The following is a 12,076-nucleotide window of genomic DNA, read 5'->3' as shown; positions in this document are numbered from 1 at the left end:
TGTCACCACAGCTGAGGAAGGGCCACTTCAAACAGGGCAGGGTCAGGAGGATACTCCCAGTTAACCCCTCTGCGCTGCTTCCCCTCCAAGCAGCAGTGCCCAAGAGTGCATTTCCCCTCCCTGGAGCACCCCAACCCTGCCCCCACCTGCTCTGTGGGATGAGGATGGGAACAAGGGCTACCCAGGCCTGAGATGGGATTTGCATCGCCTTTCCATTACCTGAAACCTACCAGGGCAGGGTGCCAGGCACTTCTGGACACTATCCCTGAGGAGTCCATGCTCTCCACAGTCCCAGCTGGCACAGCAGCGGGGTGGGGTCATGGAAAGGGACGGCTGAACGCTGTTCCTGGTGCTGTGCTGTCCCAGATGCCCTGAGTCCCCCTCACAGGGCACCCACCTGCCCCTCTGCACTCCAGCCAAGGGCCGCTTGCTGGAACTTGCGGCACGGGCAGGGCACACGTGCGGCGCTCTGGGATGTGCAGGGCATACTCGGAATGGGGCCAGAAGGAGGAAGGATGCTGTCTGTTTTTCCATCTACTCTCCCCCCACAAGCCCCCCCTTTCTTCCATTCTCTCCCTGAGCTGGGATGAAACAACCTCATCTGGAAATACCTTCCCTTTTAAAGGCAGGCTCCTCCAGGCAGCTTGTACTCTCTGGGAAGACGCTACATCACTCTGCAATGGGAGGCTGGGAGAGGCTCCAGGGATGGGGGCTTGCAGGAGCAGGAGGGATGCAGGGTACTGGGCACCTGCATGTCTGTGGGGCCCACCCAGACTTTAGCTGGCTGCCCAAGTGACATGGAGCAGGGAGGCAGCAGGGGGGAGTTCCTCCCAGAGCCAGGGCAGAGGAGAATGCTTCCATGAACAAGCCCGGGCCTTCGCCTGATGCTGCCATGGGTGAGCCGTGGCATTGCTTGGCTTCTGTGTTACAGCCAGGACAGAAGGCTGGGGGTGCAGGGCCAGGCAGGGCTGAGTGCTGTCCTGCTGCTGAGTCACCCTGTGCCCAGTGGCACAGCGGTCCCCTCCAGCAGGGCCTTCAGGGACAAAGGCACTGGGGCTGAGCCAGCTGACGTCAGCCAGAACAGCCCAGCTTGGGCAGAGCTGGGGGTCACCAGGTGTGCTGGAGGTCTGGGAAGGAGGGGGTGCTGCCCAGGCAAGGGGAGCCCTCAGGAGGGTTTCCCCCAGCACAGGCACCCTCCCTCAGGATGTTCTTTTCAGCTGTTGTGGGTTTGTGCAGGCCCTAAGGGTCCCTGACCTGACCCACCACTTGTACAGGAAGCTGCAGTGGGGCTTTTCACATGAACTTAGAAATTCCCCATTCTGGGAGTTTCTGGGGAGCTGGGCTGGGCTGTCTGATCCCCAGTGTACTTCCTGGCCAAGGGGGAGACTGAGGAGACAGGGCAGAGCCTGCTGTGCCTTGGGATAACCTGGGGACGACGTTCTGCTTTTAGGGTGATGGGGATCAGAGAGGGGCTGGGGCTGCTCCAGGCAAGGTCCCCATCCAGCTGTGCTCTCCACACGCCTGGAGCAAGAAGGGTTAACAGAGTGCCTCCCCCACTATAAATACCACGTTTGTGTGTCCCACACCCCACGAGTATGAGCTGGGAAGGCTATTTTGGTTGAGTGCCTGCTGCTTTGGGAATGTGCCGGAGCGAGGACAGGGGCTGACGTCACCGTCACTGGGGCTCGGACCCAGCACCTGCTCGGGGTCACTCAGCAGCACTCCAAAAGCACCCAGACCCTGGCCAGTGCTCAGCCCCCCATGTCAGAAAGAGGGTTTAGGTGGTGAGTCAGTACAAGCACACTCAGGGCAGGGCTGCCCCCGCATCAACCCCTCTCCAGGCCCTTCCTTGATCACTCTCTGGATGGGAGTCTGGCCCCACATGGAGACCTGAGCCTGGTGCTCTTGGCAGGGGGTGGGTCAGGGCACCATCGGGGCCGTTTGGGGTGCTCAAGACCAATTTGGGGATCATGGCTACCTGGCATGAGGTTTGGCTCAAGGGGGTCAAGTGATGCTGTGAAGGTTCACTTCTTTCCCTTCATGGCGTCAGCCTAGGCTGGCTCTCTGTCTGTCTGTCTGTCTGTCTGTCTGTCTGGGCCCCCTTTGGGTGGCACTACATCCTCATAGGGGGTTCACCACCAGTCTGCCCCACTTGCTCCCCTCGCACGCCCAGGGTCGGGGCAAGAAGAGCAGTGGGGGCCGGTGTCGAGGCCTCCCGGGGAGCTGCGGGGGTGCCCGGGGCTCCTCGTGGGCGGGGGCGTGTGCAGGTGAGGGGCAGCGGGCGGGGGCTGCCGGCCCTCTCCCCCCGGCAGCATCCCGCAGCTGCCCGGCGGCAGGAGGGGCGGGGATGTCCGCAGGATACAAATAGCGGCGCGCCGTCCCCTCCCGACGCCTCTCCGAGCTGTGCCGGCCGCTCGCCAGCCCTCTGCCTGCTCCCTGCTCCGGCCTCGCCTCCCCACGCCGCCACCATGAGCCAGTCGTACTCCTCCAGCCAGCGGGTCTCTTCCTACCGCCGCACCTTCGGCGGCTCCCCGGTGTTCCCCCGAGCCTCCTTCGGGAGCAAGGGCAGCAGCGGCAGCTCCGTCACCTCCCGCGTGTACCAGGTGTCGCGCACCTCGGCCGTGCCCAGCCTGTCCACCTTCCGCACCACCCGCGTGACGCCGCTGCGCACCTACCAAAGCGCCTACCAGGGCTCCGGGGAGCTGCTGGACTTCAGCCTGGCCGATGCCATGAACCAGGAGTTCCTCCAGACCCGCACCAACGAGAAGGTGGAGCTGCAGGAGCTCAATGACCGATTCGCCAACTACATCGAGAAGGTGCGCTTCTTGGAGCAGCAGAACGCACTCATGGTGGCCGAGGTGAACCGCCTGCGGGGCAAGGAGCCCACCCGCGTGGCCGAGATGTACGAGGAGGAGCTGCGGGAGCTGCGGCGCCAGATCGACGTGCTCACCAGCCAGAGGGCGCGTGTGGAGGTTGAGCGTGACAACCTGCTCGACGACCTGCAGAAGCTCAAGCAGAAGTGAGTAGGGGGAGCCCTGGAGAGTCCCTGTGGGCATCCATCAGTGCCTCTCCATCCCTAGGGGTGGGTGGGAGCAGGGCTTGCCCAGGCAGCTCTTCAGGTGCTGTCTGCCACCCTCGTGCCTTGTGCCCAGAGCCCACCATGACCCCAGTTCTCTGTCCCCCTTGAGCACTGTCTGGGCAGTGCCCAGAGGGGAGAGTGGCTCCCAGAACAGGGGTGTCCCCTGTGCTTTCCCTTGCAGTGAGCCTGAAGCCAGGCTGTAACACCACAGGACTGGGAGATCAAAGTGCACCTCACATCTCTGCTCACACAGGGGAGGGCTGCTGGGCCCATGGGTGAGCTGAGCTCTGTGGGATGGATGGACAGACAGACGCAGTCAGACAGGTAGAAGTGAGGAGACAGGTGACCCAGGGAAGGGGCTCTATCAGCTCCAAACGTGAAGGAGGAAGGGGTGGAAGCAGCTGCACTTTCACAGGCCAGGGATGCTCCAGGCCTGCCCTGGGTGTCCATGGTGCCCTGTGAGCAGTGGGACACCCCAGAGATGCTGTGGACTTGGCTGGTGCTAGGCAAGAGAGTGGGGGTTATTCACAAGGGTGGCCAGACTGAGGGAACCCCCAGGGACTGATGAGCGTGGGGAACCTGGCAGTAGGGACAGATACTCAAGGGGAGCTATGTGTTCTGATGATGGTCTACACCTTCCCTCCTGGACCCTGTGCCCTAGGGACACCATTCCCTCAGGGTGGCACAGCCTGCTGCCCCTTTCTGTAACCCCAGCCACCACCACAGACAGCCAGCGCTGGGGTCCTCCCTGATGCTGGGGAGCTGGGGGCGGTGGCATGGAGGAACTCTCAGTGACAGGGGAGGAGCAGGGCCCAGAACAAACGGATGTTTGGTTTCTGCCACCCCATGTGCCAGCACCACCTGGGCGCCTCCATCTCCTCCCTGCTGCCTTTCCACTGACGTGCAGCCTGAGGTACTGTTCCCTTCCTTGACACAAGCCTGGATCTCCAGCCCTGACTGAGCCTCCCCCACAGCAGTCCCCACCTCAGATCCCATCCCAGAGCATTGCTGAAACCTGTCTGTGCTGCTGCTCTCCCTGGGATAGCTCAGCTGGTGGCCATCTCTTGGACTGCCTGTGTTGGATCCTGCGCTCTGTCCCCCCAGCTGCTGGTCACTCTCCCCTATAAGGGCTGGGCAGTGTGCGTGGCACTGAGCTGACCTCATGTCTTTGTGATCTCTCTGGCGTTGACTATAATAGGGAATGGGAGGAAGAGCCCCTGGCCCCCCGCCAGTCCCCTGCTGCCTGCCGGGAACACAGGACAATCTGTTTTCTTCCTACTGGGCCTTGCTGGGCTTAAGGACAGCTCGGGGGGACACCAACACAGAGGGAGGGAGCTCCCTCCAGACCCCCCTAGCCTCCCTTCTCTGCCTACAGGCTGCAAGAGGAGATCCAACTGAAGGAGGAGGCTGAGAACAACCTCGCTGCATTCAGAGCTGTGAGTACCTGTCCCCTTAGGGTGGCATGGGAACCCTACCCTCCTTTCCACCCCCATCTCCCCCCAGCAGCCTGGCCCCAGCACCAGGGCATGGTCCTGGACACAGCTATGCACCTTCCAGCCCTCGTGCTCTCCCTGCCACCCCTCACTATCCCTCATCCTGTGTCCCTCCCAGGATGTGGATGCAGCCACACTAGCACGCATTGACCTGGAAAGACGGATCGAGTCCCTGCAGGAGGAGATCGCCTTCCTCAAGAAGGTGCATGAAGAGGTAGGTCAGAAGTGGCACCCTTTTCCAATGGCACTCACAGGGCAGTGAAAACGGAGTGGGTGCCCTGAGGTGTCACCTTGTCCCCGCAGGAAATCCGGGAGCTGCAGGCACAGCTGCAGGAGCAGCACATCCAGGTGGAGATGGACATCTCCAAGCCTGATCTGACGGCCGCGCTGCGGGACATCCGTGCTCAGTACGAGAGCATTGCTGCCAAGAACATCGCCGAGGCCGAGGAGTGGTACAAGTCCAAGGTGCGGGAGACAGCGGGCTCGGGCTGGCCCCAGCACAGGGGGCTCCACCTTGGCCATCCCCACTGACCCAGGTGCTCTGTCCCCAGGTGTCTGACCTGACACAGGCGGCCAACAAGAACAACGATGCGCTGAGGCAGGCCAAACAGGAGATGCTGGAGTACCGGCACCAGATCCAGTCCTACACCTGCGAGATTGATGCCCTCAAGGGCACGGTGAGCAAAGGGCAGCACTGAGAAATCCCCAGCTTCCCTGCAGGGACCTGCTGCTCCAAGGCTACTCAGGGACATCTCTGGGGTGGGGGGGCTCTTCCCAGCTCTCTGAGTTGCTGCTGCAGGGGGCCTTGTACCCCACATTTGGGTTGCACCTCCCCCAGCAGTAGCCGGGGCTCCTGCAAAGTATTTTGGCAGAGTCCTGGAATCAAAGTGCAGATTGTAAAATGTGACCCAGCCTGGGAGGCTCCAGGCAGGCGGGCACAGGGCTCAGGGTGTCTGGTTGCAGGCTGGCAAGGTGGTTGCAAACAAACAGAGCACAACAGTCCCATTCTGGCACAGTCGTGGTCGCAGGAGCCAGCCAGCAGGCACCAGTGCCACCCCCAGGCAGCCATCCAGTGCTTCTGCAGCTCTCTGTGCCGGAGTAGGATGGCTTTGCTGGGGGACCTGGGCACCAGAGTGCTGGGGTTGCCCAGTACATGCCCAGCTTGCCCCCATGAGTCCCTGATGCCTGGCACTGGGCAGGTGAAGGGTTACAGTCACTCATCATGGTCCCACACCAGCTGAACCCAGCCCAGGGCTGACCAGGGCTCTCCCCAGGATGCCCTGGCATCCCCAGCTCCCACCCCTGTCTCCTCTGGCTCCCGTCTCACTGAGCACCCCCATGTCCCCAGAATGACTCGCTGATGCGGCAGATGCGGGAGATGGAGGAGCGCTTTGCAGGGGAGGCCGGCGGGTACCAGGACACCATTGCCCGCCTGGAGGAGGAGATCCGGCACCTGAAGGATGAGATGGCCCGGCACCTGCGCGAGTACCAGGACCTGCTCAATGTCAAGATGGCCCTGGATGTGGAGATCGCCACGTACCGCAAGCTGCTGGAGGGAGAGGAGAACCGGTGAGTGCAAGGGGGGTGGGACATACTGGGGGAACTGGCAGGGTCAGCGTTTTTTTGGGGGTCCAACTTTATGAAGACACATCTGAGGGTTAGGGCTGGCTGGAACTAAGCTTTCCCCTCTGTGTTCCCACAGGATCAGCATTCCCATGCACCAGACCTTCGCTTCTGCACTCAATTTCCGAGGTGAGTCTCACTCCATGAGGAAGGGGATCTGGGAAACGTCCCCCGTGTTCCCCACTTTTGGGGCAAATGTCTCTCCTGGGGGGTTGTAGCCAGGCTGGCAGGCTGGGGACACACAGGTGCCACACAGAGCCCCCCTATGGGGCACTTGTTGGGGTGTTGCTGTGAACTGAGGGGGGATTAAACCAAGGCTGCTGAAGCTCTTCGGTGATCCCAGCCCCACGGCTGTGTCCTCATGCCACACGTCCCTGTGGTGCCATCCTCTGTCCCTATGCCACACGTCCCTGTGGTGCCATCCTCTGTGTCCTCCTCCTGCAGAGACCAGCCCAGAGCAACGGGGCTCCGAGGTGCACACCAAAAAGACCGTGATGATCAAAACCATCGAGACCCGTGACGGGGAGGTGAGCGCAGGGTGGCTCCGGAGGGTGCTGGGGAGGGAGGGAGGGGACCGAGGACGGCGCCTGTTCCCGCGCTCGGGGCTCTGCTGTGACACGGCGTGGCGTCTCATGGTGCCTCTCTCCCGCAGGTGGTGAGCGAGGCGACTCAGCAGCAGCATGAAGTGCTGTAGAGGAGGCTGCTCCAGCAGCCCACCGGCACCTTCTGTCCCTGCCTCCGTCCCTCGGCCATGCCCCCCTCCTGCCCCCCAGCTCGCCTCTCGGCGCTCCCCCGACCCTGCCTGAGGAGTCTCCCCCATGCAGCTGCCTCTGGGCCCCCCGCACCCCCTGGGCTCTCTCCTCCGGCTTCTAAAGGCTCGCTCTGCTTTCGCCGCTTCGCAGCAGCAACGCCAGCGTCAGGATCAGGCCGGGGCCGGGGGGCGGCAGGAGGGAGGGACGGGACAGGTGGCAGGGGCTGGGGGGAGCAGGTGGTGGCCTGGGCCAGCTCCACGGAGAGCCGGACGGTCCCAGCAGCGGGTTCTGGATCCCCCCAGAGTCCCCTTCCCACCCTGGGCACAGGCTTGGGGCTCATCCCACTCGAGTGGGGACCCCTCCCCACTCCAGCACCGCCGGCCGCCCCGGAGCTGGCATTTCTCCGGGTGCACGGCGGCGATGCTAGGGATGGGGAGAAGCTAGGCATGGTCTGGGCTGAGCCCCCTCTTCTCTGCCCAGCTCAGAGAGGGGGGCCCAGCCTGCGTGTCCCCCCAGCCCAGGGGGGCTCGGCCCTTCGCTCCCCCCGGCCCCAGAGGCAGCCCCATGGGGCAGAGGAGGGCAGTGCCCGCCCCTCCCCGTGGCGGGGACCCCCAGCAGCAGGAGGCTGCACCGTGGGGCCAGGCTCATCAGCCGAGAGGGTACCCGTAGGTGGACACAGGAGAGAGGAGCAGTGAGTGAATGGGAGAGAGGGGGGAGAGGATGAGAGGAGCCGGAGAGAGGCCCGGGGGGCCAGGGCAGGCATCCCCAACCCTTGCCCCACGCACCCCCACCCCACCACGTGTATGAGACTCTTCAGGCGGCTGAAATAAACAGCGGAGCATCACCCTGTGGTCTCAGTGTATCTCTGGGACAGAGAGGGGCTGGGGTGGTGGGGAGGCATCACAAGGGCAGGTGGATGGATGAGCCAGCAGCTCTTTGGGCTGTCTGCTCCCTAGGCTGCTGGGCCCCCCAAAAGGTGTGTGTTGCTCTCACTGAAGGTTCTCGAGCATTTTGCTGCCTGAGGTGACGGTTTCCCAGTTGCACTGGGTGGGAAAGTCCTGCTGGGACAGGGAACAGTGACAGCTAAGCCCTGAGCAGGTTTGAAGGGGCTCTGGGGTGATGGTTCTGTATCTCCCTCACACACCCAGGGTCATATACCATGTCCTGGTGGCTCTCAGCTGCACAGCTACCTCCTTTATACCCCCACTTAGAACCAACCCAAATCCACATCTGCCTGGGACTTTTCCAAGCCCCTCCAAGTGTCACCAACCTGCAAGCAGAGCTATCCTCATTCCTAAGTGTCCTACATCCTGTGAGCATCAGACCCAGCACCCTGTGCTTGCATCCCAGGCTCAGCCTCCAACCCCAGCCTGCCAACACAGTATGCTCTCTTCGTCCCAACACACAAGCCCCTCTCCCTGTGCTCAGGTTATGGGCATCTTGGTTTCAGCTCCTTCATCCCAGCAATGGGGGATGCTGCAGTGGAGCCCAGAGCTGAGCATCCCATGTGGGAGAGCAATTCAGGAGTGCTCTGCCCTGGGAGATATTGGAGGGTCCACAGAACTCTGCCAGCAGCAGATGCCAGGGGGGCAGTGGGCTTGGCGCGGGGTGATGTTTTAGGGACAAGGCGTGTGCTACCGCCAGCAGTGGGGAGTGGTCTGGGGGCGTCCCTGATGGAGAGGCCAGCGCGGCAAACCCCAGCTGGGAGGTGTTGGATCTCAAGGGATGTCTCCAGCAGGTGGCCCTGTGACATCGTGGACAGTCCCCAGGTTGCATGGGTTGGGATGACACCTCCCTCCCGGCCGGCCCAGGCTGGCTGTGCCAGAGTTCAGCCCCTGGGGGCAGGCTGGGGACAAACATTCCTTTGCCTGCAGAGCAGGGAAGAGGCCCCCAGGCCCCTTCTGGGGCTGGCTCCGCCACTCTGCAGCCAGGCTGTGGTTCTAGCAAGGCATCCCATCCCAGTCCATTGTGCCCCAGCCATCCCAGCTGGGAAACCCTGGGATTTCCTCCTTGCCAGTGATGCTCCACTGATGCTGGCACCCTTGGGCTGGTGGCAGCGGGCTGTGCCAGAGCAGCCGGGGCTGGCCTGCAGCTGGGAAGCACCGTGTCGTGTGGCTGGCCTCCTGCTCACGCAGATTTACAGCCCCTGGCGCGGCGGCTGGGGCCGGGTGCCGAGGCTGCCGAGGCTCCAGGAGATGGGGAAGCCCTGCCATGCCCAGGATGACCTGGCAGCGCCTGGCACAGACCGTGCCTGACTGCTCGCTGCCCGGAGCCCGCCGTGTGGTGGCTCCCACAGGATGCCCCAAGGCCGAGCGGCTCCAGCAGGGCTGGCGGGAGCCACACTGCCCAGGGCAGAGGCAGGGGCCCAGTGAGAGAAATGGAGTCCTGCTGTGTTTGCAGCCCTCCTTACGGGCCGGGAGGATTGCGGCGGTCAGGGATGCTGGGAGGCCCAGCTCTGCTGCCTGCTGGGATCGGAGCTGAGGGGCCCTGAGGGCCGGCTCCTGCCGCGGGCCTTGCGTTGCAGGAAGCGTCACGGTGTCCTTTCCCTCCGCATGCCGTCAGGGTCCCTCTGTGCCCCGATCCAATGACACCGCCGGCGAAGGGGAAGCGGGGGAGGAAGGCTGGGTCCCCCCCGAGCCTCTCAGCTAATATGGAAAGGTGCTGGCCCTTTTCTATCTTTGCAAGTGGAGCTGGGCTGCAGGGACGGGGCAGCAGGCGCGGAGAGGGGGAGCCCGGCCAAGGAATGTGACATATCAGAGGCAGCTGCCACTTGAGGAGAGGGGGCAGAGGGAGCGCAGCTCGCCGGGGGCTGCGGGACGGGCCAGGGGAGGGGGGGACGCCACGGCCCCAGCGCGGGGACGGCGCGGCGAGCGGGCAGCACCCGCGGGACTCGCACCGGGCCGGCGAGGAGCAGGTGCCGAGGCGCTGGGCGGGCTGGGGCTGCCGCAGGGCGAGGGGTGTGAGCGCCACGCTGCACAGGGTGCTCGGTGAGGGGCGGCGGGGCGAGCAGGAACCCGAGTCCCCGCCTAAATATAGTCCCTCGCTTGCCCACGGTGCTGCGACCTCTGGGGCTGCAGCCTGTGGGGGGAGGCACCGCACCGGAGGGCATTCGGGCTGGGGGTCGCCACTGCCCCAGCGCCCCAGTCAGGCACCCCCAGAGTGCAGGCAGGGGCAGAAGAAGGGCACAACGTGCGGGTCTGGGGTGACAGGGGCGGCGGGTGGTGCTGGGGGAGCTGCAGACCATGCACCGGGCACAGGGGCGCGGCGGCACCGGCAGGGCTGCGGGGGAGCCCCGGGCAGCCCCGCCGAGCCCCGGCATCCCCCCGAAGCGCGCCAAGGTCACGGCGGAGCCGGGGCCGGCCCAGGAGGGCTCAGCTCGCCCGGCAGCGCCGAGCTTTGTGAGGAAACTGAAGAATGCAGCGATCGGCACCGGCTGTGACATCCGGCTGCGAGTGGTGGTGGTGGGCAACCCCCGGCCCAGCCTCCGCTGGTACCGAAACGAGGAGCAGCTGGCGCAGGGTGGGGAGGAGTATGGCACCCTCTGGATCCGCGACAGCAAGAAGGAGGATGCCGGTGTGTACACGTGCGTCGCCGAGAATGAGCTGGGAGAGGCCATGACCAGCGCTGTGCTGGCCATCATTGACATGGAAGGTAAGGGTGACGTGGCCACCAGCAGCAGGGCTGCTGGGCTTTGCTGTGCCCACCCTGCTGTGGTGGCTCTCCAGCCTGGAGCGAGCATGTGGCTACAGTACCCCCTGCCAGGCCAGGCTGGGTGCCAGGCCTGGGCACAGAGGTGTTGGGAGCATGTGATGCCAAGCCTGCTCGGGGCAGGAGGAGAGAGAGAGAAAAGAGAGAAGAGAGAGAGAGAGATGGGGATTTGGCACATGGTACTGGTGGTACCACCCACCAGAGCCACCAACACGGTCCTCAGCACCCCCCACCAGCTGCCCACGGGCAGAACTCCCGTAGGGTCACCATAACAGCTTTACCAGGCTTTGGAAATGCGCCGGGTGAACTGGAACGGCAATGGGGCTAGCAGGAGGAGGAGCCTAATGTGAGAGGTGGGGCTGGCAAGTAGGCGGAGCCTGTGTCTCTTCGATGTGCGAGACCGGGTAGTTAATTAGCCAAGGCAAATTAACAAGCGTTTGCTCATCCCAGTGGCAGCCCCCCTGCTCATCACCATCACCCCTGGGTGCAGCAGTCAGAGCGGGAGTGCATGGGCACTGCTGCCCTGGCATGGGTGGGCTTCATCCTGCAGGTTTGGGGCTCAGCCCCCTCTGCCTCATCACCGTGGAATCATGCTATCATAGAGTTATTTATGTTGGAAAAGACCTCTAAGATGATCAATCCAACCCTTAACCCAGCACTGCCAAGCCTACTGGTAAACCATGTCCCTAAGTGCCGCATTTATGTGTTTTCTAAATATCCAGTGATGGTGACTCCACCACTTCCCTGGTCACTCTGTTCCAGTACTTGACAACCCTTTTGGTGAACAAATTCTTCCTCGTGGAGGATGGATGTCTCCTCCCTGGGACACTGAAGGCCTGAGTGTTGGGCAGTGTGGAGGCGGGTGGCGCTGCTCTGAGATGTGAGATGTGCTGTCTGCATGGGACAGCGAGGATGGGAGTGAGGGAAGCAGCACTGAGCCCTGAGGCTCCAGGAAAGGAGCTGCACTGGGACTCTGCAGCACAGGAGGCACACGAGAGGTGCTGCACCTTGAGCAGGGAGCTGGATGACTGTGGCGGGTCAGGAGGAGCCGTCACAATGCTGAAGGGGAGCACTGAGGCAGGAGTGTGGAGAAGTGGTGTTTGGAGGATGGAGGAAGGTTTACGTGCAGGTCAGGAGCCTGGCAGAGTAGCGGGAGGAGCAGAGGAGTGTGCAGCAGGGATTCTGCCCTGCAGTGAGCCTGTGTGGAGTCACTGCTCATCACACAGTGGTCCCTTGGGAACCGTGCACCTTTGGTGCAGTTGGGTGTGGGGTGAAGTGTGTGCAGAATGGGAGATGTGCACTGCCCTGGGGAGGGCAGCCTGTCCTGGGCACACAGCAGCTGGGTCACCCTGTTTCCATGCTCTGGTGTGCAGCTGCACCCCTCCATGGCCACACCAGCCTGGGCCCCAGTGGTGCTGCCC

The 12,076-nt window shown here is 63.4% G+C and overlaps 1 protein-coding gene across 1 annotated transcript; it reads left to right on the top strand.

Annotated features, from left to right (window-relative positions):
- The first annotated feature begins 2,411 nt into the window (after positions 1–2,411).
- On the top strand, positions 2,412–7,751 carry DES (desmin). Its single transcript, XM_058027916.1, has 9 exons — positions 2,412–3,019; positions 4,455–4,515; positions 4,691–4,786; positions 4,876–5,037; positions 5,124–5,249; positions 5,921–6,141; positions 6,275–6,324; positions 6,640–6,722; positions 6,848–7,751. Exons 1-9 carry the CDS (start codon positions 2,469–2,471, stop codon positions 6,887–6,889), a joined length of 1,392 nt encoding a protein of 463 aa, XP_057883899.1. The 5' UTR covers positions 2,412–2,468; the 3' UTR covers positions 6,890–7,751.
- Positions 7,752–12,076: the final 4,325 nt, after the last annotated feature.

This window comes from Melospiza georgiana, chromosome 7, assembly GCF_028018845.1.
Source record: "Melospiza georgiana isolate bMelGeo1 chromosome 7, bMelGeo1.pri, whole genome shotgun sequence".
Lineage (NCBI taxonomy): Eukaryota > Metazoa > Chordata > Aves > Passeriformes > Passerellidae > Melospiza > Melospiza georgiana.
The sequence above is the reverse complement of the archived record's forward strand: the minus strand, read 5'-3'. Positions and strand labels throughout refer to the sequence as shown.

Coding starts and splice junctions, on each gene's coding strand:
- DES (XM_058027916.1), top strand. CDS start 2,469: ATGAGCCAGTCGTACTCCTCCAGCCAGCGGGTCTCTTCCTACCGCCGC. Junction 3,020..4,454: donor CTGCAGAAGCTCAAGCAGAA/GTGAGTAGGGGG, acceptor CTCTGCCTACAG/GCTGCAAGAGGAGATCCAAC. Junction 5,038..5,123: donor AGGAGTGGTACAAGTCCAAG/GTGCGGGAGACA, acceptor CTCTGTCCCCAG/GTGTCTGACCTGACACAGGC.